The sequence below is a fragment of the Argiope bruennichi genome, chromosome 5 (assembly GCF_947563725.1).
Source record: "Argiope bruennichi chromosome 5, qqArgBrue1.1, whole genome shotgun sequence".
Taxonomy (NCBI): Eukaryota; Metazoa; Arthropoda; class Arachnida; order Araneae; family Araneidae; genus Argiope; species Argiope bruennichi.
This window is the reverse complement of record NC_079155.1, coordinates 24,189,323-24,214,300: the sequence shown is the minus strand read 5'-3', so window position 1 is coordinate 24,214,300 and position 24,978 is coordinate 24,189,323. Positions and strand designations below refer to the sequence as shown.

Genomic DNA, 24,978 nt, shown 5'->3' with positions numbered 1-24,978 from the left:
AAATATCACCAAAAGGGAATTATCTCAATCTCACTAGCTACATAAAATCCTTAAAAGAATCGTCTGACGATTCGACTTTTTTTTCAAGCGTAAGTATTTTTGTAAGGAACTAATATATTTTAATTTCTCCCCCCGAAACCAAATATGTTCCTAATTTCAGACCTTTGCCATCAAAATTGACAACCTTCATGTTCAATTTAGACTTTTATATAATTGAAAGTTAGACGTTTGTTTAATGGTTGCAAATGTCTCTTAAATTGCTGATAAATCTGGATTTTAAGTTCTTGCTTCTGTAATAGCGATTATTATGAAGACATCAATTCTCAGCCACTTGATGTGCGATTCTCTCATTACTATCAGCATCATTCATATTTTTACTTCTCAATTTGTATATGAACTTGCTAAGATTGACAATTTCTTGAAGCATTTGAATCAATTGAATAAATTCTGGCACTGTTTTTTTCAAGTCATTAAAAGAAAAAACAAATTTTCAAGAAGTTATTTTGATTATTTATTTTTGTTATGGAATTTTGCTTTGATATTTCGTTTTAAATTGTGAAATATCTAGGCAGAAAAAAAATCACTAATTGCATTACTTTGAGATTAGGTAAATCCAAATGGAAAATTTTTAAATATGTCTATTCTGCACATGACTTGGAAGTTTATCATATTCATATTTCAACTTTTAAAGAAAGTGTAGGAATTTTACATTTCATGATATTCATTTCGACCTAATTTCCTTATAATTCTATTTACAGCGCTGCTTCCTATATGAATTTGATTCCCAAATATTTTTTTATGAAAAATTATTTTCTGTTTTATATTGTATAAGCATGTTTATTTTTATTATGAATATTATGTTCTTCAACTTTTGTAATAATACTTAATTCATTATAGTTGCACACACACACACACACACGTAAACGTGTTTTATTTTTTCTGCCTTTAAATCTTTAATGCTTTTCATAATTTATTGTTTTAATTATTAAAGAATTTTAAAATAAAGTTTTTTCAGTTCAAAATTTGAAAGTACTACTCATGCATTCAAAATTTTCATATGAGTGGTATCTAATGTGGAATCAATAGATTTAATAATATTTAAATTCTACATTTAATGATACATCAAATTAATATGTCAGTAGTCACAAATCATTATAAAAATTAATTCTTTACAAAATTGAAAGAAGCCAAGTAAATAAAAGCTACTGAATCAAATGCAATCATTATAAAAATTAATTCTTTACAAAATTGAAAGAAGCCAAGTAAATAAAAGCTACTGAATCAAATGCAAGTAAGATTTTGTATGAATTTTCCATAATAAATTAACTTCGTTCTAAAAATTTACAAGAAATTTCTAATAAAATTTTTAAATATAGAGAATATTTCAAAAAAAAAAGAAAGATTGTTAAAGAATTCCTATAATTAATTTAATTTAATTTATTTAATTTTAATTTTTTTAATGCAATAATGAATTTAATTTTTAGAACTATGAATCATAGAGAAATAATGATAATTGCTGTGAGATTTTGTGCATGTGCGAAAAAGAAAAATACGTACTTGCTCGTAAAATTCTTCTGCTATCCGGTATGTCCACTGCATATGCAGCGCTTGTGTCTTACAAGGACCGTTGATGTCGGACAACTTTATGGCCATCTGCATTACCAGAAGTCGGTCGGCTTCATTACTCCAGTCGATGAAGGGAGATTCTTCATCCGCCATCTTAAAATTAAATACGCCTTGTCAAACTTTTAATTTCATTCATTTTCTAGCCACCTTCAGCCATCAACAGGGTCGAGGGGATATTGATAAATCTCTTCCACACAATTTCAGTCCCATGATTCTGTCAGTAATTTATTTTTAAGTAAATTATCATATGTGGAATTTTAATAGTCTTACACAGGTTTTGTTCTTTATGAGCGCGAATATGTCTAAAAGAAACTATCTCATGGCATCATAGCGTTGTTAAACTTATAATTGTCTGACTTATCTATCTTCCAAATTTTTCCATATTGTAACTCCACTAACTGAATCAAACTATGCAGACGATCACCAGGTCGAATTTTCGGAGATTCTTTTTTTACTTAACTTTCAGCTATGAAAGAAAATGGAAAACTTACTTCTCCCTAATCCTGTATTATTTAGAATATTTCATGAAAAATATTCGCTTTATTACAGCATTCTGATTGTAAAAACTTTTCAATCAGAATTGAAAATTGACTGAAATTTGAAAATTGAATTGAATTGAAATGAAATTTGAAAATTGAGTTGAAATTTCAAAATTGAAATGAAATTTGAAAATTGAGTTGAAATTTCAAAATTGAAATGAAATTTGAAAATTGAGTTGAAATTTCAAAATTGAATTGAATTGAAATGAAATTTGAAAATTGAATTGAAATTTCAAAATCGACTGAAAAATTTTCAGTCAAATGGAAGGAAGTTTTTCAAATTAAGTTTAATTTCAAAATATATTTAAATGCCAAATACTTGGAAACATTCTCAGGTCCTCTGTAAGTGTATGTAATTCATGTTGTTTTCTATTATTGTTTTCCAGATATTATATGTATTACATTGAAAAAATGGGCACAGATTCAGAAAGGCAAAATTTTGGCAAAGAGAATAAACGATGTTGCTAAAAAGAACAAAATGATTTATCATCCGTTGACAGTAATGCGAAAAGTTTTTTTCTTTATCATTCTAAAAATCAAGCATCAAGCAGTCTACCATTTGTGTTGTGAGATGATGGCTATTTGATTTTTCAGACTTCTACCAAGACCGAATCAAGTAACCAGTTTGATATATAAATTAGAAGCGATGGCTTTCATGAGAGCATTCGTCATTTCTCGCTACTGAATGAGTCACTGGGCATTTGTTTTCATCTTTGCATTTTCACGACGACAAAGATTCTGTTAACGCCAGAATAAGGATTTCTGTTATAAAGGCATCTTTTTGTCTATTCAATTTTTATTTTTTAAAGGACACTTCTATCATTCTATAAGGCATCTAATGGCTGACTCATGCAACAATAACAAGAATTTAGGGAAAATACTGATAAACTATTTTATATCAAGTGATGGGATTTGTTCAAAATTCAAAATCATTTTGCTTAAACCGGGAGGAATTGTGTTCGTTTTCTGAAAAATTTTATATTTTCACTGTCCAAATGAAATTCAAACTTGTCGTACTGTTCATATGAATATTTAACTGCATGTTTCTTTACAGTTATTGAAATCAGATATGAAATCCTAATAGAATTTATTCTTTTTTTTATATTCAATCAGTTTTATTGTGATATTCATGTACTCTAAAGTAACAAATATATTAGGACTTACTATATCCAATTTCATAAAGATCACAGTTTTTGTTTTTAATTTTTTTTTTTTTGTTTCGACCCGTTTTAGTTCGGCTACCATGCTGCTATATATAAAATGTGCCACATCCTTACAATGGCAAAGTTAAATCCATGTTTTGCATGACGAATAAGAATGTTAACTTAGCCCTTACCCCTTAATTAAATGATACTTACAATTAGTTTATTTTATTATGAATTTGACTTTAATATTCATGAGGGTCCTACGGGGGTCCTGAAGATGAGAAGCTCCCGGCATGGTTGTTAGTTCTCCCCACCCTTGTGGGTACACAAAAAGGTGTGGGTCTGGGTCCTCCCATCAATGAAGGGACGTACTTCCTTAGGGAAAGATTGTACTGTGGTCGGTGATGACCCTTAAGACTCAACCACAATTACCGCCAGTATTGCTCTTGTGGCGATCCGGGCATTCAAGTTTTCCCATGTGACTTCCAACGGAGTAGCCATTATGTGGTTAATATTCGTGAGGATAATGAACTGAGTAGGTGCAAATCTATTCAATATATTTGAGTTAAATACCTATCAGAATTATCAGTATTGAATTATTCATAAAAAATTCAATCAGTTCAAATAAAATTAGTATTTCCAACAAACAAGTGGGTCTCCGAAGGTGGCTAGATGAAAATAAGTGCACTAAAATCACTCTGCGCAGTACTATAAATTATTTTGATCGTTAATCCTTATTACAGCGACCGCCATACTTATTTCGTTATTTTAGAATTACGCTAAGGTCTTAGCTATGATTTCGCCAATCTGTTCATTATATAGGATCGCAAACATTTTAACCAGGATTCTCTCCCATCTTGGAGACATATTTCGGCTACTTGGCAATCTCGGAGGCCGCTGTAGTCAGGAAATACCTATTGATTCTACAATGAAGGCGTTTATCATATTATTAGCTTCGTGTACAATCCAAGTGCAGCCCTCACCTTGGCATTGAATTCCGTGACTATGTCGAAATGCCTCTTTAGGTCTGTCGCCAGAATCAACTCAATGACCAGGAAACGGAACCTCTTGAACTCCGCCTCATCCAAGTGGCGCAACCAATTGTAGCGATTGTCCGAGAGCAGCAAACTCCACGCCGCGGCCGAGTGGTGGTTCTCCAGCACAGAGCGGTCATTATAGAGTATTGCCTGCAAAAGTGTCAACAATCCAGATAAGGAGGTTAGGAACGTTGAACTTGTGCCTAATGAGCGCTATATTAACCAATGTGCAACATTGGCTCATATAAGCGCAGAATCTTTCTAAGTATTATCATCATGGCATATAAACGAAGGCAATTTTTCTGAGATTATGACCAGAGCACATAAAAATTATCTGCATGAACAAAATGTAAAAATTATGATTATTTTATTGCATCATTTCTTTTAGCTTTGAAATATCTTTATTTTTTTAAAAAATGAAATAAGTATTTTAGTAATAAAGGTCATTTTTCTATTTTTTTCTTCTTTATAATGCTAATGAGTCAAGAAATTTGAAAAAAAAAAGAAATGATATTCTGAAAAAATGAGAGATATGTCTAAATTTCATATTTTAAATAAAAGAAATATCAAAATTTAACCCTATTTCTGAGGCAATAGAGTAAGTTATATTTTTAAATGGCATGTGGAGATACGTCTAATTCTGAATACACTCGCGAATTATCTGATGTGTCTATCTCTATGTATAATTTACGAGAAATTTAAATAGACATTTTTTTGCCATATATTTAATATGTTAAAATGTTTGTTACGAAATGTGTGATTATTGATTTGAGGAAAGTTTCTGTTTGCTTCTATTTAAGAGCATATTTTACAATAAAATCAGGAAGAAATAATAGCTCATCCACATCAGAATTATAATATGATAGAATAAAAAAAAAAAAAAATAGAATAACACAGAATAATTTCTATAAAACGAATACGTTTTAAAATAATAATAATTTGAAAAGTCCCATTATAGTTTACTATCCCAAATAGTCTTTCCACTTTATATTTAAACTTTATTTCAGCGTAATAAATTATAAGAAATGATCTAATGCTAGGAAAAAGAGCAACTATGCATCTATTGAAAAAAAATTCATGCTTCACAAAGAAAGATAAATAGAATTGTAACCTATTCCACATATGGAAATTTAGTTCAAATGAATATATTTTTAACTCATTTGAATACCCTTATTTACACAATTTTATGTGGTAATTATGGAGAATTTTATGTGGGAAAATTTATCTGGTATTCTATATCAAAAGCATTTTTGTGCAATATCTTTTCCTTATTGATAACACATTAGCTTCCTGGACCTTTTACTTATATATTATCTCTAGTATGAACTCTATTAGGATAGGAAATAACATCTATTATCTCTTATTTATGATGGAAAGCCGGCCATTTAATTTTATTGTATGGTATTAAATGACACCAGCAACAAGCAAGGTCTTTAAAATTCTTGTCTTTTTAAAACAAACCGAACTTCCAAATCATTATTTTTCAATGAATGTTTACAGATTTCAGGATTTTTTTTAGATAATCACATATTATCACGGACACCAATGAAATTTTGCGAGAGTTACCTGCGGTGAAAAGGTGGCCACGAGGAAAGCGTTGGTCCTTCCCGGGTGGTCATAATCGTGCATTGCAGCGGCTGCATAAAGAGCCATGATCTCCAAAGCAGGGAAGTTCGCACCCATCACTCCATATACGTCCTTTTCCTCCTCATCATCGTCGTCCTCATCATCATCGTCCTCGTCGTCTATATATGCCTTTACTTTTTTCTCGACTGTGCCTTGTCGGGACGAAGGCCATTTTTCCTGAGCTTCTCGGCCGCCTGATAGGAAAATAAGTCTCAAGGTCATCACTTCATTTCAATCAAATTATATAACAATAATTAAACTCTGATTGAACAATAATTTCTTTTTTTTAGAAAGAATATCTCGAACATAATTTTTTTTTATTTCAATAATTGAAACATTGATAAAATATGGCACACCATCTATATATAAATTTTTTGATATCCTTTTTGGATTTGGATTTTTGATGTCCATCTAGATATACTTTATTTTGCATCCTAATTTGATAACATACTAGCATATCTAACTTGATGACATACCTAACATATCTTACCTGATGACATATCTAATATATCTAATTTAATGATATATCTAAAATATCTAACTTGGTGACGTATTAACATATCTAACTTGGTGACGTATTAACATATCTAACTTGATGACATATCTAATATATCTAACTTGACGACAAATATAATTTGATGACTTTTTAAGTATATTTTGCTTATTCAACTCACATAAGAATATATCTTTACCATTTTAAATTAATTAATATTTTGATTTAATACAAAATTTCAATATCGAAAATTCTATAGTTCGATGCCTAAGACATCATTTCATACAAAAGCATTACTTTATGCATAGTGGCGAAGCAAAGAAAAAATGACCCAAAATAATTTCATTGTTTTTGGCTCAACTTTATTTTTCAGAACACTGTCTGTTTATTGAGAGAATCCTGCATAAAAAAATTAGATTTATCATTCAGATTTTTAGTTTATTTTTTTGCTTCTGAAATTTTAAATCATTTATCGATTATTAATTAAGTCGTTAGTCACTGCTGATATCCCTGATTTAAGTTGGACTTTCTGAATAGTTAAAATGTTTAACAGTTAATCTGAATAGTTATATATTGTCGAGAGGGAATCAATTGTCTAATTAAAAATTATTTATTAATCAGAAATGCATTTGTCTGTCCTTGAGTTTGAAACATTTGCAATGACTTAATGGTAGAAATATGAAATACATATGGGCAATGAAATAAATGCATAGTGTTTAATTAATCCAAAAATAATATTTTTTACTTACTAAAACGTTTTCATGCTATACAAACAGTATATTTAAATATACAATTTTTATAAATTTCTAAAAATCTAATAACAATAAATTTAATTATAAATAATAAAAAAAAATATAAATTAATTAATTAAATTATAAATAATAAAATTTTATTATAAGTTAAATTCTGCATTCCGATTTGCTTAAAGGTAAAATAAAATCTTAAAGGTATTCAAGTTTCAACACATGATATTTAATAATTTATGTACTATCGTAAATTCTTTTATTTTGTAATTGTAAGAATTTGTAATGACCTATTGCTAGGTCATCATGCATTTCAAAACATGAGAAAACAAAACATACACCAATAATGGGACAAGAAATATAATTCCCTAACAAATATACCCTTTTTTTCTTAGAATTAAATTTTAATTTCATATATATTGCTTTAATTGACATTTTGATATTTATTACAAATTCATCCATCTATAAATCATAATTAATAGGTATTATTATGAATGATTGAATATAAGGCATTTTTATACGATACGACTGTTTACTTTCATAAGTTTTGATCTGTTTCGGCTAGGCTTTGCGTAATCTGTTTATGCTTTTAAATGCAAACTATTATGATGTAGAACTTTCATGATGGCTGATTTTCTTTTCCCAGTTCTCTAAACAAAGATATTTTGAATCTAATATTTTTGCATGGTACTGAATATATTGTTGCGAATTTGTAATGTTGCTTCCCAGAACGGTTAGTTATATCGTAGAAAAGACCGCTTGGCGACGAATTTGGCGACTTTGGCGAGAAAATGAATGATACTAGAATCTTCAATCTTCAAAATACTAGAATAGAACTAGAATCTTCGACAAAAAGGTTGATACTAGAATCTTCAAGAAGATACTAGAAACTTCAAGACACTAGAATCTTCAAGATAGAACCAATAGGAACCGAGATATGCTTGGTTGTTCGAGAACCTTCTCTGTCTTGCTCCAAAAACTATAAAAGGCTGGCAGTCCAACCTAAAGGCAACCATCTAGTAATGCAGAGTTACGTAGCGAGCCAACGTCGAAATAGTTGGGTCAGCCCAGCGAAACGCAAGCGTTGAGTAGAACGATTGGTAAATTGAGATCAGTGAATTGAGGTGTGTAATAATCTTGGAGTTTATTATAGAAGAAGCATCGAGTCGAATGTGGAGTAGTCAGTCGTAGAGTAGCGAGTCGGCAGTTGGATACAGTTAAAGCGACGAGAGAGTAGAGAATAGCAAGCGTTTGGAGACACTATAGAGAATAGTTAAGTAGATTCCCTCCTCCTGCTGAGTGCTATCTGGCCACTTTGTGCGCTGTGATTGTTGTTCAAGTATTGCTTGTGATGTCTGCTGTGTTTTACCATCTGTGTATTCATTCTACGTGTTAATAAACGCCGTTATTTGATATTGAGGCCTGTTTACTATTTTACACCATACAACCACTATAAGAGACTTCATGGATTTTGTGGAGCAAATTTCAGAAACAGTATTTAGAAGTAAGTGCATGCTTTTTACTCAATGTTTACAATATAATTTACTTTAAAATATTGAAAAATGTGAAAGTACTGACTTAGAGTCCTGTGCAGTGGTGAATCCGTCGAATCCGAAGAGACTTGGCAAAATCCTGGAATGGGCTGAGAGATTAGGAAGTAGACACCGTGGAGTACGTCGCTCGCATGCATTGAGTTATGATCTGGAACATAGAAGGTGTAGTAATTTATTTCATACAGTGCTTTTCTGAAATGCTTTCCTAAATTCGAAGTTTAAGTTTCTTAAAATTTATTACCACTTTGAAAAGTCTTTTTTTTTTTTTTTTTTTTTTTTGCGAAAACGAGAAAATTTTAAGATTTAATATTCTTATTCTTTTAACAGTTTTCTTTATAAAACCATTTGAATTTTGCTTTAAAATCCATTTTTTGAGGGTGGGAGTTTCACTGATTTTATAAATATTTGCATTTATACGTTTTTATGCTATTTTACATCTTTGAAAGCTATTTTCTTTAATTCTAATCATTGATTGAATTTTCCTATGAAAAGCCTCTTAAATTAAATTATAATTGCTGAAATTTGGTATAATAATTTCTCAATAGGTCATGCAATTCTAGAACTTGAGAATAAATAATTTATTCATTTATCAGTATTCTATAGTTATCTGAATGCTTGTTAATGAGAAAAAAAATTGAAAATTTCATATTATTTATCAGATGAAAACCAATATTTAAAGACTGAGTAGAAATGCAGCATGTTTTTTATTTCATATACTAGATAATAAATTTCCCATACTATCTGCAAAATTTTAAACAAACCTCTAAACCAAAAGATTTTTTGCTTTACACTTTTTTTTTCCCAAAAAAGGACTTTTTATGCAATAATAATAAAAAAAAAAAACGTTTGTCATGTAACTGGTATATTTTAATTTCATACATCTTTTTTCAATCCTTTTTTATAAAAAACAAAGATATAAATATTTTGGATCTTTTCTTAAAAAATCATCCTAAAAGTTGTTACATAACCTATTTACCTATGACTTTAAAAAATATGAATATTGCTGCTTCGAATATTATATAACTATATTACTCATATTCATGACTATATCATACTGAATTAGATATTTCAAGATAATCTGATATCAAAATTAATGTAATCATTAAAAGGAAAAATATTATGTGTGGGGAAAACTTGGGAATTTCTGAAATGCCTCATTTTATGCCATATATAAAATAAAAAAAAATGGCATACTTATTGTATGTACAAATTGATCATACCTGAACAAAAAATTGTAAAAGTCTGATTATAAATATGATAAACACTTTAGTATTTTTGAAATATGAAAATGAAGAAAACCAAGAAAGCTTCATATTTTGAAAAAAAAATTATTTAAAATTGCAAGATTGGTAAAAATATTTTATTTTTCAACATAAATAGATATCTAGATAATTTCTGAAGTGTTGAATTAGAACTTAGAATTTTTATACAATAGAAATGTAACACGAATTAAATAAGAAAATAAAAAAAAACTATTTTAGTTTTTTTTAAAGTATTATATTCCCTTAACCCTGCTAATCTAATATTACAGTGCAGGATGCCATAGACAAAAAATATTAAGTACATAAAAAATTAGGAATTATTTCATAATCAGATTCTTTTTCATCAGTTAAGAACTGAATTTTAAGCCGAATTGTTTTTTAAAAATATGTAATTTGCAGATTTTTAATGAAATTTTTGGGAAAGTATAAAAATTAGATTCCTTGCTCTTAATAAAATTAAAGCTGTATATTGTGGTTTTATTTTCTGAATGCATAAACTAGCTTTACAATCTTTATACCCCTTCCTCCCCCCCAAAAAAGATGTAAGTTGAAAAAAGAAAGATTACATAATATTTCGGTCTTTATTACGAATCTCTAATATGAAAATATTGATAATTATTTTCATATTACAATCTGCATAATTTACTTCACTGTAAGGAAGAAAGTTTTACAAATATTTTAATGGTTTTTGAACTGGTGCCAGGATATGACCTCTGTCCTTGGCGACTATTTTTGTTCAGTTTTAGCCCCCCCCCCCCAAAAAAAAAGTGGAGGTGGGGGGGTTGTTTAGACCTCCAGCTCCAGTGAATGAACTTTTACTGTGCTTCCAGCATGGGGTTGCAACGAGCCCATAAGTAAAAGATAGTAAGTTATGCAACCGGTAGCAAAACAATAATGAACCCACTTACATGGCTTATCTCTGTAGCCTTTTTCAAGTTCATGGAAGTAGGCAAAGAAGGGAGTTAACGGTATTCGGAAAGATTCAAATAACCCTGTGGCTAGGAACACACGGTAACACATCTGCAAAGAAAAATGAAACAAGAAGAAGTTGATGCGAGAAAAAAAACACATAAACAATTAAAAAATTTATGTAACGATCACAGTAAATATAGCGGAAAATTTTCATTCGAATCATATTATTTTTTGCCCTATTCAAAAATATTTATCTTAGCGGTCAATTCTAAGTTGTGTCGTGTTTTCCATTTAGAGGCCAAAGGCTAAAAGAGAGACTAATCTGTTCTAAAAGATAATTTACCGAAAGACATGAATCTGTGTTTTCATCTTAGCGTCTACTCTCAAGTTAATTTAAGTGGCATGTTTAATTATGTTAATGTTAATGTTCAGTAGCATTAAGTTAAGTTTTCTAAAAGAAAGACTAATCTATTTGAAAAGAAAATTTCCCGAAATGCATTTTCATCTTAGCGTCTAATCTCAAGTTAATTTAAGTGGCATGTTTTCCGTTTAGAGACCAAAGGCAAAAGGAGAGATTTCTCTAATCTAAAAGATAATTTCCCGAAAGGCATGAATCGTTGTTTTCATCTTAGCGTCTAATCTCAAATTGAGCTGAGTTAACCCTTTAAAGAGCCATTTTTTTCTAGTCATATTATGTTAAAATATTTTTAGGCTTGAAATTAGAATAAGAAAAGGTATTCATTTTGCTTATTGGATAAATTTAATTTGAATAATTAATTAATTTGGTTAATTAATAACAAATCAAGACACATCATTTTGTCTGAGATAAAGAACTGAAGCATCTAAGTTTCTGACTTACTAAAAAAAATTGTCAGAACTTATGCCAACCTACATAATTTCATACAAAGATTGATAAATTTGGTGGGAAGCATACTTCCCACGGCCCTAGAAAGGGTTAAGTGACAGGTTTTCCATTAGAGACAAATGGCTGAAAGAGAGAATTATCCATTCTAAAAGAGAATTTCCCGAAATACATGAATAGATGCATATTTTTTAAGTCCTGTTGTAATAACAGTATAAGACAAATTAATGTCAGACCATTAAAATTACTCCATATTATTAGACTATGAGAGGCGTGGTAAAAAACAAATTCCTACTTGTCACGGAGATGATTAATTGAATTTAAATGTTGAGAAAAAATACTTTTAAAGCGTAGAATAATTGAACTGATTACATATATTTATCTCTTAAAAATTATAAATAGTTTCATCCAAATATTTTGTGTATTTCTTTAATAAATAAAATGCGAAATAATGTTTTATATAATTTAATATAATATTACATAATTTTTAATTTAATGATTTTATATAATTTAACATATAAACATATTTGAATTGCTTTATAGATTCTAAACCTAAAATCATATTTGAAAATAAAGGAAAATGTGTGTCTATATATTTGCTTGTTGATGCCCTGCAGACGATTATTTGACATAAAGCTACAAAATGTTGCCAAATATGTATTTTGGCGATGATAAATATATAACAAGTAAGATTTTTTTTTAAATTTTTGTGTAGAATTTCAATTAATTAGAAACTAAACGAAATATTAGAGATTCTTCCTGTGATATCTTTCAAGAATATTAATGCAATAAAAAAAATTTTCATACCATCTGAAGATAAAAAATGGTATTTAATGATGGTAATATTTATATTGTTTTATCAAATATTCAATCCCGTGATTTTCTTCAATTTTTTTGAAATCTAAAGAGGAAGGATTCTCTTTATTAATGTATGCAGTTTGCATGAGAAAATTAATCTATAATATCTCGAAAGAAAATGTGCAATGGGAGGATAAGTTACAAGGAGAGTTATGCTTTTTAATATACTGTGACGTCATTCGACGACTCTATTAAGAATGTTCCTTTACAAAATAAACAGAGCATGTGAAAAACTAACAAAATAATACGTCTGTCACAATTTGTTGCTAAAAATTTTATTAAAATTATCATAATAATAACGCTTAAGTCATTTAATTAAAATAAAATGCAACTAATAATTCACGCAAATCAACTGGACTTAAAAGGTTCTAATTAATGGCAAACATAAAACGCAAATAAAATAGAACTTGTAAGACGCAAAATACAAAACATCGCATTAAAAATGCTATGTAGTAAAACATAAAAGAAAAGAAAAAAATAAAATTGTAACTAATAAACAAATTGAAAAACTATTAATTAATTGAAATTATACCCAATTTTATAAAATACAAATAAGTGATTTATAGAAACAAGAATGCACAACAAATTAATCAAAGAATAAAATAATAATAAATAAAGAATAAATTGTAATAAACTAGTAAAATAGAAGAATGAATAAGCAAATACTTGACATTTCTACAAACTTTTATGGCCCTTCCAGCATCGGCTGGATATAAATGGTTTATATTTTATAAAATTTAAGTCAGTGAAAGCAATTAATGATTTTGTGACAAGAATTATACGTCTTCTGCTAATTTAATATTGACATCGATTGCCTATTAACAATTACGTACAGTTACGCTACAATTTAGAGAGGGAATTCACAAGAATTCATCATATTTTAAGATAAATGACTAAGTTAAAAGGCAATATTTTGAGAAATTAGGATTTAAAAAAAAATAATATTCTTAATGGTAGAACAGGTTTCTTAATAAAACCATTTGAATTTTGTTCCTATTTTTTGGGGGAAGTTACATTGATTTTTATATTTGAATTTACATACGCTTTAATGCTATTTTTATAACTTTAAATTGTGTTTTTTGAAATTCTATCCTTTGGCAGCATTTTCTTACGAAATACCCCAGTAAATAAAAATATAATGCATGTTTTAATTCAAATTTGGTATAGTAATTTCTCGATATGTTTTGTAGTTCCTGAATTAGAGAATAATTGAACTATTCATTTAGAAATATTTTATAGTTGTTTTAATGTTTCACAAAGTGAAAAAAAATAGGAAATTTTATATTATTTATTATTTGAGACCCAATATTTAATGAATAGATTGATATAAGGCTTGTTCTTTAGTTCAGGAACTTGATATTATATTTCTTAAGCTACCAGAAGAGGTTGATAATCCTCTAAACAAGAACATTTTTGCTTTATACCTCTTTTTAAAGAAAAAAAATTCCCTTTTTTTCCATTAAAAAAATTTTGTCACTTAACTGGTATATTTCGGTTTCACAGACGTTTTTTCAATCATTTTTTTATGCAAAAATTCAAAAATATAACCCTTTCAAAGCGTTTTTCGAAGAATTTATGCCAAACATAGTCGCATACCTTAAATTTGACCATAATTTTATCCAATTAGAACTAAAAACATCGTTGATTAATGGAAATTATCAATTTCAGATAACAGTTTTATCGCTACTTTTTGGCATAACTGATGATATCAACCATATAAGACTCAAATTTTATTGTGACTGGATTTTCAACTTCCATGGCATTCTGCTTTTAATACTCACTTGGCTAAGAATGAGATTCCCTGCTTGGCGCGCCATTTCGAACACTGGGAAATCCCAAATGTCGATAAGACCCAAAACTGGATCGTTTGCTAGGGCGGGCAAATCGTATGTAGTATCCGGCAGATGAATGATAGGTCCATCGTCATCAGGTTCTTCCTCCAAGGGAGGCTGTAGAACAAATGGGAACAAATAAATTAGATTTAAACTGGAAACTTGGAGAAATACTAAGATGGATGTTGTATGAATAGTTCTACTATTAAAAGTACTATAATTTTTTTTGCATTGTAAAAAATATGTTGGTAAAAAAGGGAGTTCAATTTTAATAGTAAAATTTTCTGATGTGATTGATGAACCCGAGATATTGTTCCGAATCTGAAATGTTGCTTCCCAGCACGAATTTTTTATCATAAGAAAGACCGTTTTATGATGAGCTCTGTTGGATGCTGATCGGATTCGAGTCAGTGTCCCAGAGCTTAGCGACAAGCTTGGCGGCCATTTGTCGATTTGGTGACAAAATAGATACTACTGGAAACTTCCTGAATTTTAGCGATTGAGCCAATAGGAACAGAAATACGCCTTATTGCTCCAGAACCTTCTCTGCTCACCTCCTGGAAACTCTGAAAGACCGGCAGTCTCAAGCTGCAGGCAGTCGTGTACAGTAATTGTGGAAATAGTGAAGTGGCGAATCATTGGATCAGTCCAGCGAAGAGCAAGCGTTGTGTGGAGCTCAAGTGATTGCTGAATTGAGCTGTGTTCCGAGTTCTGGTGTTTATTGTAGAAGCAGCATCGAGTCGTGTGTGGAGTAGCTAGTTTTGTAGTAGAGAGTTGGCAGTTGAATACAGTTAATGCGAGGAGACAGTGGAGAAATGCAGACGTTTGGAGAGAACATAAAATGAAGCTACGCAGATCCCTCCTTCTGCTGAATTCTGTCTGGCCGCTTTGTGTACTGTAATTGTTTTTACAACTGATTACTACTTGTGGATATTGTTTGTTGCAGTGTGCTGCTGTGTATTGCCTGTGTTCGTCTCGGCTGCGTATTTGCTGTCATTGTATTCGTGTCTTCGCGTTTAATTAAACTCGTCGTCTGTTATCAAAGTCGTCTGCTGCTTATTTCATCGACCGACAAATTGAAAAAGACACCGAAATTTCCATAAAAATATTGTTTAATTTATAATGTAACCATATAGCACATTTTATTATTTTTTTTATTCCGGAAAAAAAATAATTTAAAAGTTTTAAAATTATTTTCCAAAATTATATGCAGGGTTCCTAAATACATACTTTTTGTAAAAAAAATTTTTTTAATAATATTTTATGCATTTTAGGATTAAGTCTTCGACGAAACTCACCTTCTGCGAGAGATTGGGCGCGAAGGCGAGAGGAGAGGGCGTGAAAGGGGCCGACCTCCCGCAGAGGGTGCAGGGCCCAACTCCCGACCAGAAGGAGGTCTGCACCGAGGCGTGGGCCCTGAGAATTCTCCGTCCCCCAGCATCCTCTGGTCCGCTAGGAGGAGAGTCACTGCTCTCATAATCCGAGGACATGGCGGCAGCAGAGCGGCGGAATGAGGGCAGAGGGGGCAGGCCCTCCTCTTCGTCTTCCTCCTCCTAAAAGAATGAAAATTCAAAAAAAGCATTAAAAATGTTCCAAAGACAATTATAACTAAAATCGCATTCACTTGCGTATAATTTTTTTGTTAAGATGGGTACAAAAAAATTGCTCTATTTGGCTGACACTCTATTTGGCTCTATTCGAATTTAATTCAATTCAGAATTAAAAGTCGAATTCCGAATAAGAACTGGAACAATAAGTTTTTTTAAAAAAAAGGATTTACAACTTTACTTGAAGTCATATGGAACGATAGTTTTCTAAATTAATTTAGCTCCTAATTCATTAAAATTCATCAGTGTTGAAAACCAAATTATTTCAGAAAATCTTTGAAATTTCAAATTTATATTTAGAATTGGCTTTTTATACATAGTATGTCCACTCTTACCACGGCCCAATGTTTAATATCCAAACAACTAGAAAGAGAGTGAGAGACATGTAGTTATGTAGTTATAACTGGAACAAATGCTTTAAATGATTGGAAACATTATATTTTATATTGCTTGAATCAATAAATGCATTTTTTTTAAAATTACAAAATCTAACATCTTATTAATTACAAAATCTAATAGTCTCTCTATTCTATCAGTAATATTTAGTAAATTAAATAGTCTTGACATTTAATATTAAAAAAAAAAGATCCATTCTTTTATGACTAAACCCAATCGACATATAAATTGTTGAAAATTGCTATTTAAGAGGAATTTTACAGATAAGTTTCAAGCCTCAACAGAGGTCTTGAGGGATCATTTACAAATTAAAATTATGTAACGTTATATTTTTTTTCTCTTCAAATTGTCACTTAAAATTGTATACGATTTCAATTTCGATTCAACAGTTATAACTCTGTAAAATTTAATCATGAAGTGATAGAATTTTTTATTGTGTGTTGCAGAATGCCGACATTTTTTTTATTGCTTAATATGACTGATAGTACTAGAGAATCGTATTAAAAGTTAGAATTTGTAACTTTTTAAAAAATGCGTTTATTGACTCAAACAACCTAAAATATAACCATTGTATAAGATAACCCATTGTATAGTGAAATATTTTTGTCGAATTTCAAAATAGATAATTCCTTTGATTTGCACATATTTTGCTTGATTTTTTCAAATGGATTTCAACAATGCACTGTATTGAAAACTCTGCATAGATATGTGCGTGGAGAAGATGGTCATCTTAGTAACAATCCATAAGACATAAAGGATGAAGTTGCAAAAAAGGAAAACTTCAGAAGGTTTCATTTTTAGTCATTTCTGAAAACAGCAATGATCTGCAATATTGCAAAACTCTTTCGCAAAAAACGATAAATGTCATTTTGTATGTCAAGTAGTATCGAAATGCACGTAGTTTTTCATTGTATCATGATAGTACGTCTTTATTTCTAAACAAGCTGACAATACACTTCATCATTAATTTGGTGTGGTACATTTTGAGCGTTTTCTTATACCCATGTCCTTGAATTGACTCCATTATGCAACTAAAATAAGGATACAAAAGTGCTCCGTTGTTGGTCTGCAAGATCAAAGCCAAATAGTTGTCTCTCCTTACCTCTTCGTCTTCCTCCTCCTCCTTAATGGTTGCCTTCTGCTGCTCCTGTCCCTCTTCCTCTCCCTCCTGCTGTCCCCCTTCCTCCCCCTTGGTGGCACTCTCGTGCAAGTTTGTGAGACACTGCACGTCATGGGGCGTCAGAGGATGCAAGGAGGCAACGGTTTTTCGCTCCCGAGAATCTCTCCGCTGGGGGTGGCCAGAGGGGATGGCGGTCGTAGAAAAGGACCGCTGACCTTTGGTCGGGGGCTTTTGTTGCTCCGGAAGAGCAGCAATCAAAGACTCCAGGCTGTAAATAGAGAAGAAACTCATTATTTTCCATTCTGAAAACTGAAAGAGGGTATATAAGGTGTTTCAAAGCAATTAGAGGAAAATTTAAAGGGTGTTAGAATACAACGGCTACAACCCCAATATGCTTATAAAGAATTGTCCGAAATCGAACGATGAGATTTTATTAGGAATAGCAGAATCTTGAGACGATGAAAAAACAACCGAAAATGAAGAAATTAATTTAAGGAAAGGATTAATTTAAGGAACTGTTCAAAAAATTTATCTCCAAGATTTATCTATGTTTCACGCCTTAGAAACAATAACTTACTTTCTGTTCTTTTCGCCATATCTCAAAACTGGAAATCTCTATGATTCCCTATCAGTTGAATAGGGAATGTTTAAGTTTACAAACAGTACACAAGATAACAACACAACAACTATACATAATACAATATGAAAAAAGATAGTGTTTGGTGATGAATAAGAGTTTATGAATTTTGATGAAAAATTAATATTGCTTGGAGAAAGGCTTGATTGAAGAAGTCGAGGAGAAAGATTGCTCTGGACGTTGGTCTGGGGAAATCAGATCTTCGTTACCTCACAGAAACTTCACAGGAATTTTGGTTCGAATTGTGTGACATCAAGTTCATCCCCCAGATTTGTTCGAGGTTGTGGGTGGGTTTGTTAAGGCGAAAAGATGTGATGAGAAGGCAGCTAATGGCGTAATGAAGTGGGTCATCCACTTTCCCGCAGTCACAGTGATCCTATTCTTTGATATGGAATCGCTTGAAATAGGAAATGAATGGACGATGACGTCTGAAAAGAATATCTTGCTTTTTCTATGGCGATGGGTTAAGGAAGACTTTGGAGGTAATTTGATAAAAACTTCTTCCAGTTGAGCCATTGTTTCATTCTTCCTCCCATTTCTGTAGGTTTCTTTTATTTAAATGCTTTTATGGAAATTTCTCTGAGTTAGATATCAAATAGGAGTATCTGTATAAATGGCTTGCTTGGCTAAAAAATCTTTTTCCTCGTTACTGTTTGGGCCTACTTTACCATGCCATGGACCTGCTTTAATCCATCCTAACATAACAGAAGTGTGGCTGAGTAGAATTACTTGCATATCCTTACAATTGGGCTTCAGGATGAAAATGATCAACTTTCCTTTAAACTGGACTATCTATATTTGTATATCTTAGTTTTAGAAGTAATTACTGACGGATATTTGTGAAAATACTTGTGGAACTTTAATCTGCCGTAAGTCTATCATCTGCACTGGCATTCTCCTCAACGTCTCATCAAAATCGATATCTTAAACATATTTCATGCGACTCATTAAGAAGTGAATAAGGTTTTATGTGCATCTTCCAAAAGAATATAACCTTTAAACATTACCATAACAATAAAAATTAAATTAAGAGCTGTAAATTAAAACATTATAAGCAAATTCAAGCAGAACTGGCCATGCTTGATTTTAAAGCTGACTAAACTGCTTTTAACTTCAAAATAATAAACCCTACAAAGGCATCTCATCATCGTTATTGTGTACTAGGAATGCTTGGTCGAATCAGAATTAATCAGTAAATAGAAAATTAGAATCAGAATTAATCTGTAAATAGAAAATTAGAATCAGAATTAATCTGTAAATAGAAAATTAGAATCAGAATTAATCAGTAAATAGAAAATTAGAATCAGAATTAATCAGTAAATAGAAAATTAGAATCAGAATGATGACATCTGATTGACTTGTCATAGATTAAGTCCATGATAGAGCATCACACAAAATGTAAAGGTTGGCCTTTGCTCTGATTTGTAGCAGCTCATTTTGACGAAGCATTGAATTTTCTAAGACATCACTAATGCATGCAGCATAAAATAAAGCAAAAGGTTATGAGCGCCTGGAGATGAATTCGAATTACTAAAATTTAAATTCATCGATGCGAATTAGATACCATATAGATGTCATAAATAATAATTAAAAATTGAAAAAAAAATTGAGATATTTTCAAGTGTGCATGGACCATTCTACTTTTTATATCTAAACTCAGGATTCTAAACTTGCCATTCGGCATCTGCGGTGGTAGGGGAGACGCGGACCACTATTTTTTGATTGCCTCCACATACAAACCTACCATTCTATAAAACCCGTAACAGCATTTAAAAAGTGTGATCCAGAAATTTATGTAAAAATTACGGTTAAGATTTCAAAGTTCATAAGGCCTCTAGAAAATGAGATTTTGTCCCAACGACTTTTTAAGACAATTTTTATCATAATAATATTTAAAAAAATATTTTGATAAAAATTATATGCAATACAGTTTTGATATGAAGCATTGACGCAATGTTGTTTAAGATTATTATAATTTTTAATCACATTTCGTGTACTAAGTTTTAACATGTTGTTAACTTTCAAATGTTAAACATTTTGTATGGCTTTAATAAATTCTCTGTGAATGAGGTAGTATCAAAAAATTTCGAAACTAGTTTGGTAACAAACCAAAAGCTAGCACCACAGAGCCCCTATCCCAGTTATAGTTAATATAATTAAGAAAATCTGAACGTAGATAAATGCACAGTTTGACCTTTTATGACCATATAAGTTATTACTTCTGCAATCCCAATGTGAATAAAATATGACTGTTAAAATATATGTGAAACTTGATATATCTTTGCAGACATATTGCACAAGATATAAGTTTTTTTTCCCACGAATAGAGCAAGGGTCCTGTTTATTTGTTATGGACCAACGAACAAGATTGATAGATTGTAATAGATCTGATCTTACATATACATTAGAGGTTTGGATTAGCAGTCGCTATAAGAATGGGAAAACATTATTAAAAGATGACGCCGATATCAAATAGGTAGCAGATATCATATGAGAATCGCAGAAAACACTTCTAAATTGTATTTCCAGCACACAATACCAGAAGAGGCAAGAACCAATAAAAGTTCGATACAAGATGACTATATTGGCAATATATCCAAGCGGATAAATAAACCAGTTCCTTGACAATTTTTGAAATCTCTTTTCGAAGATTTTTGATTCTCCCTCGTATTTTGACATATCAAGTTTTATTATTGCTTACCTTGGCCTGGAACCAGTTTTAGGCTTAATACATTTTAAAATCATATTTAGGCTTGTTTCTACTACACACTGTATTTTGACTAAGGGGGAAGGGAGGAGTTTGGGGATTGGTTTATCAATTATCCATCATATCCTCCGAAATAGGAGAGCATGTTGGATAATTGAAAAATAGGATATTGGGACGACATTTACCTTATGGTATTGCTGGAGGTGTTTTTGATATTGTTGACGGAAGATAACATGAAGGCATGTCGGCTGCTCTGACTCGCTCCCCTACAAATTTTAAAAAAGAATTTTATTAGGACCCTTCGGTTTATGAATGGTGGGATTTTTAAACGGTTGATTTTTTTTATTCTTATAAACTTTTATAATTCCTACGGAAAAGAGTAATAGAAAAAAAATTGAAATTTATTATTTAAAGGAAATAATTTTCACATATAATTATTGAAGAAGACAGAGTTAAAGAGTAGATATATATTTTCTAGAAGTTAAAGAATTGATATATATTTTCTAATTTTTTGTATATAAAATAGGATTCATTTTGGTAATCTTAATTTAAAAATGTTTTTTTGGAGTTTCACAGCTCTGCTTCTCAATAGTTGATATATAATCGAAGTGTTTTTTCAAAAATATTTTAACTTGTAGTTTAAAATAAATATATTTTAATGACCGATGATGCTTCTAAATATGATCGCAATATATTATTTAAAAATCTAATTTTAATTAAGATTTATTTATTAAAATTTTAAAATGAATTATAAGTGTAAGAGAACGCACATAGAGATTTTAATTGATTGATTTTCTGTATGTTACAGTATAAAATGCAGAATATCCCTCTACCCCTCTCACGGACTAGAAGTTCTATTTTATTTTGTTCAAATTATTAAGCGTTTGTAAAATAAGAGCAAACTTGCTATGAATAATGACTGCAAAATTTATATTTCAATCAATGAAAGTGGTAAACAGTTTATCTTTTCCTCCAGCTTCTGTTATTTCTAAAAGTGTATGGATTTTGAAATCCATACAGTAGGATGGGTAGACAGGATCTGAGTGGATTTTAAAATCAAGAACAAAAATTATAGATGTTACATTTTATATGAACTCAAAGGAAGAATAGATCTGGTGAATCTTCTGATTATTCAGTAGGAGCACTAACTAGCCTAGTACGTACTACTTTAGCGTGCTAACTTACACTAGTTCTTCATAACTGTGATTACGATAAATTATTATATGTTGATTGGTGGTTGTTTTGGTAAGTCTTTTTACTCCTTAAAGTTCGTACAAAGAGTTTTAAAACACTTTATTTTATCAGAGATCATTCAAGAAAAAGGTATGAAATGAACGTTGCAAAATGCCATTTCGTCCAGGTGATTGTAGAAGTGAATATAATATACTTAAAAATATTTTATATACAGGTTATACCAAAAACCCGCTTGAAAACTTTATACATAAGTCAAGATAAAAGTAAGAAAAAAATTTTATCAACAGAACACTGAGAGGTAACCTGAAAATAGGGCATTGAAGAGTTTTTTTTTCACATTGAATTAAGTAAAAGGGAAGAATACATCAAATAAACTGTACATTAATGGAATACAAATTTGTAACGACGTACTCCATTTGCATTATTTCTATAAACCTGGTTAGTGTGGAATTCCAACGTCCCAAAACCCAAGTCAATTTTCCGTGCACGAAAACAAAATGGAATCGTCCATATGAGTGGTTGATCACGAATTATCTGTCACTTAGGATTTCAACTATATACCCGAAAATACTCGAATCAGGGCTTTGTCGGAGTGAATCCGGGCTCATAGAATTAATTACAGCATTATAAGTCATATGCAACAAGGTAGATGCAGTGATAAGTAGAATGCAATGGCATCAACAAGACCTCTGGTGAGCATAAACCTTCAAAGGACATACCATCAGAAACCATACACGCTTTTCATGATATTTTGATTAAATTTAGTTATATAAAATTGAGAAACTGAAGGAGTTACTTTTTAATATTGATATGAAACATCCGTAGGATGGACGGTTGGTGAAAAGCTCAAGTTGATAATAAATAACGATGATTTATTCGTAAAACAAAATAAAAAAAAACAACAAAAAAAAACACGAAATACAGGTAGCAAAACTGCACAAAGCGTACACAATTCTTACGCATATACTCACAAAAAACAACACCATGTTAGCAAATTGCTAACTAAATAATATTATTACACAATAGAGTTATATCCGCGATCGGAATCATTAGAGAGAATTCAATTGCTTTCGTTTTGTATGAGTTTTGCAATAGAGCATTGAATAATCTAGAAGGATCTATGGCTCTCTAATACTATTAAGAGTATCGCCAAAATCCATATAGTTTCTAAAACTTCCTTTTTGTCGCCAAAGTTGCCAATTTGTTATTGTCATTACCTGAAGTCTTTGATCTGTTATTCTCTCAACATCCGTTATAGTTAGCTGTAAAACAATCTTCCTGACTATGAGATTTACTGTGCAGGGAAATAACATAATGTTTGAAAGGCTGAATATACAAACTTAATATTAAGTAATGCAACAGGTATTATGCTATAATAGTTGGACACATTGTATAGGAGAAGAAAGACGTTGATTAAATTTCGAACATAATAATTTTTTGCTAAATTGATATTCAGGATTTTAATTAGATTTTTAGTTAAAAAATAAATAAAAATAGCATTTTCCTGCATATTCTTAGAGAATATTATTGTACAAAGCATTTTTATTGCACCATTTTAAAATATAAAAAAGAAATACTCTTACAGCGATAGCAGTTTTATTTCTATGCAGTTTTTCTCTAATTTTAATGAATTTTAAAATTATTTTAAAATTTATCACACAAAAGTACTCTTTATTGTTTTAGTTCGATTGTTTATATACATGTAGGCTGCGTTAATGTTAAACAAATATTTTTTTGGGGGGGGAAGGGGGTCCAAATATTTCTTCTTGTAAATAGAGAAAATTTTTAAAAATATATTTAAGACAGAGGATTTAAGCCCAGAATATTACCATACTGCGATGTTAGTTATTCAAACGTATTTACATTTTTTAGATTGTTGAATCCGAAATAAAAATAACTGCAAATATTCAGAGTTAATTTGTTGATATTAATTATTGAGATGATTATTGAGTGTAAGAAAGGAATATTCAAAAAAATAATTTTTAGCCTGAAAGAAAAAAAAAATATTTCTCTCTTCAGGCTGAAAAAGAGGTATTGTGAGAACGAGAGAATCAGAAGGATAACACATTCTAAGTAAATCAATCTATTGCTTGTTTTGCCAATTAGAAAAATTTAATAGATTGCATTTATTTTAAAAAGCAAGGTGAAATTTAATGCTCAAAATCCTCTCTCCTTTACTCGCAAATAAACCCCCGGGGGGGCACCTCGAAATGAGGATGAGATGCTTCCGGCATGGTGGTTGGATCTCGCCACCCTGGAGTGTGCACAAATAGGTGGGTGATCTGACTCCTCCCATCGATGACGGGACGTACTTCCTTCGGGTAGGGTTGTACCGTGGCCGATGATGGCCCTTACGACACAACCACAGTTCCCACCAGTGTTGCTGTTGCGGCTGTCCGGTCATTCAACCTTATGGTTTAAATCCGTGTGCATTCGTGACGGGTCAGTTGGTTGACTTACTTCCAAATAACGATCTGTCTATGTCACCAAGTATTGAAATGTAACAATCGAGATAGTAACGAGTACTTTATCTCTAACCTATCAATATGACTTTATACAACAGTAACCTTACATAGGTACTCCGACCCGCACAAATATACATGGAAAAATCTGAATGACTGGACACTGTGACAATATTGATGGGGACTAAGGTTGTAAGAGATATTAACGGGCAGTAAATTACCCCTCCTGTAATGAGCACACCCTATACCATTCTGTACCCACCAGGAGAACGATTCAACACCATACTGATAATTATCATCCCCATGTTTGAGGCATCCCCTGATGGGAATTTTGTATGACAGTAACAGCAGTCTCTTTAAAAAATGT

The 24,978-nt window shown here is 30.8% G+C and overlaps 1 protein-coding gene across 1 annotated transcript in view; it reads right to left on the bottom strand.

The window, feature by feature from the left end:
- The window catches only part of LOC129968213 (cGMP-inhibited 3',5'-cyclic phosphodiesterase 3A-like), an 87,844-nt gene that overhangs the window by 12,288 nt on the left and 50,578 nt on the right, over positions 1-24,978 (bottom strand). The window contains exons 4-12 of the mRNA XM_056082066.1: positions 21,141-21,221; positions 17,594-17,879; positions 15,787-16,041; positions 14,438-14,605; positions 10,933-11,044; positions 8,788-8,910; positions 5,914-6,167; positions 4,294-4,497; positions 1,558-1,719 (exon numbers count right to left, since the gene is read on the bottom strand). Coding sequence (XP_055938041.1) covers positions 1,558-1,719; positions 4,294-4,497; positions 5,914-6,167; positions 8,788-8,910; positions 10,933-11,044; positions 14,438-14,605; positions 15,787-16,041; positions 17,594-17,879; positions 21,141-21,221 — 1,645 coding nt within the window. The remainder of the gene's footprint in view (positions 1-1,557; positions 1,720-4,293; positions 4,498-5,913; positions 6,168-8,787; positions 8,911-10,932; positions 11,045-14,437; positions 14,606-15,786; positions 16,042-17,593; positions 17,880-21,140; positions 21,222-24,978) is intronic.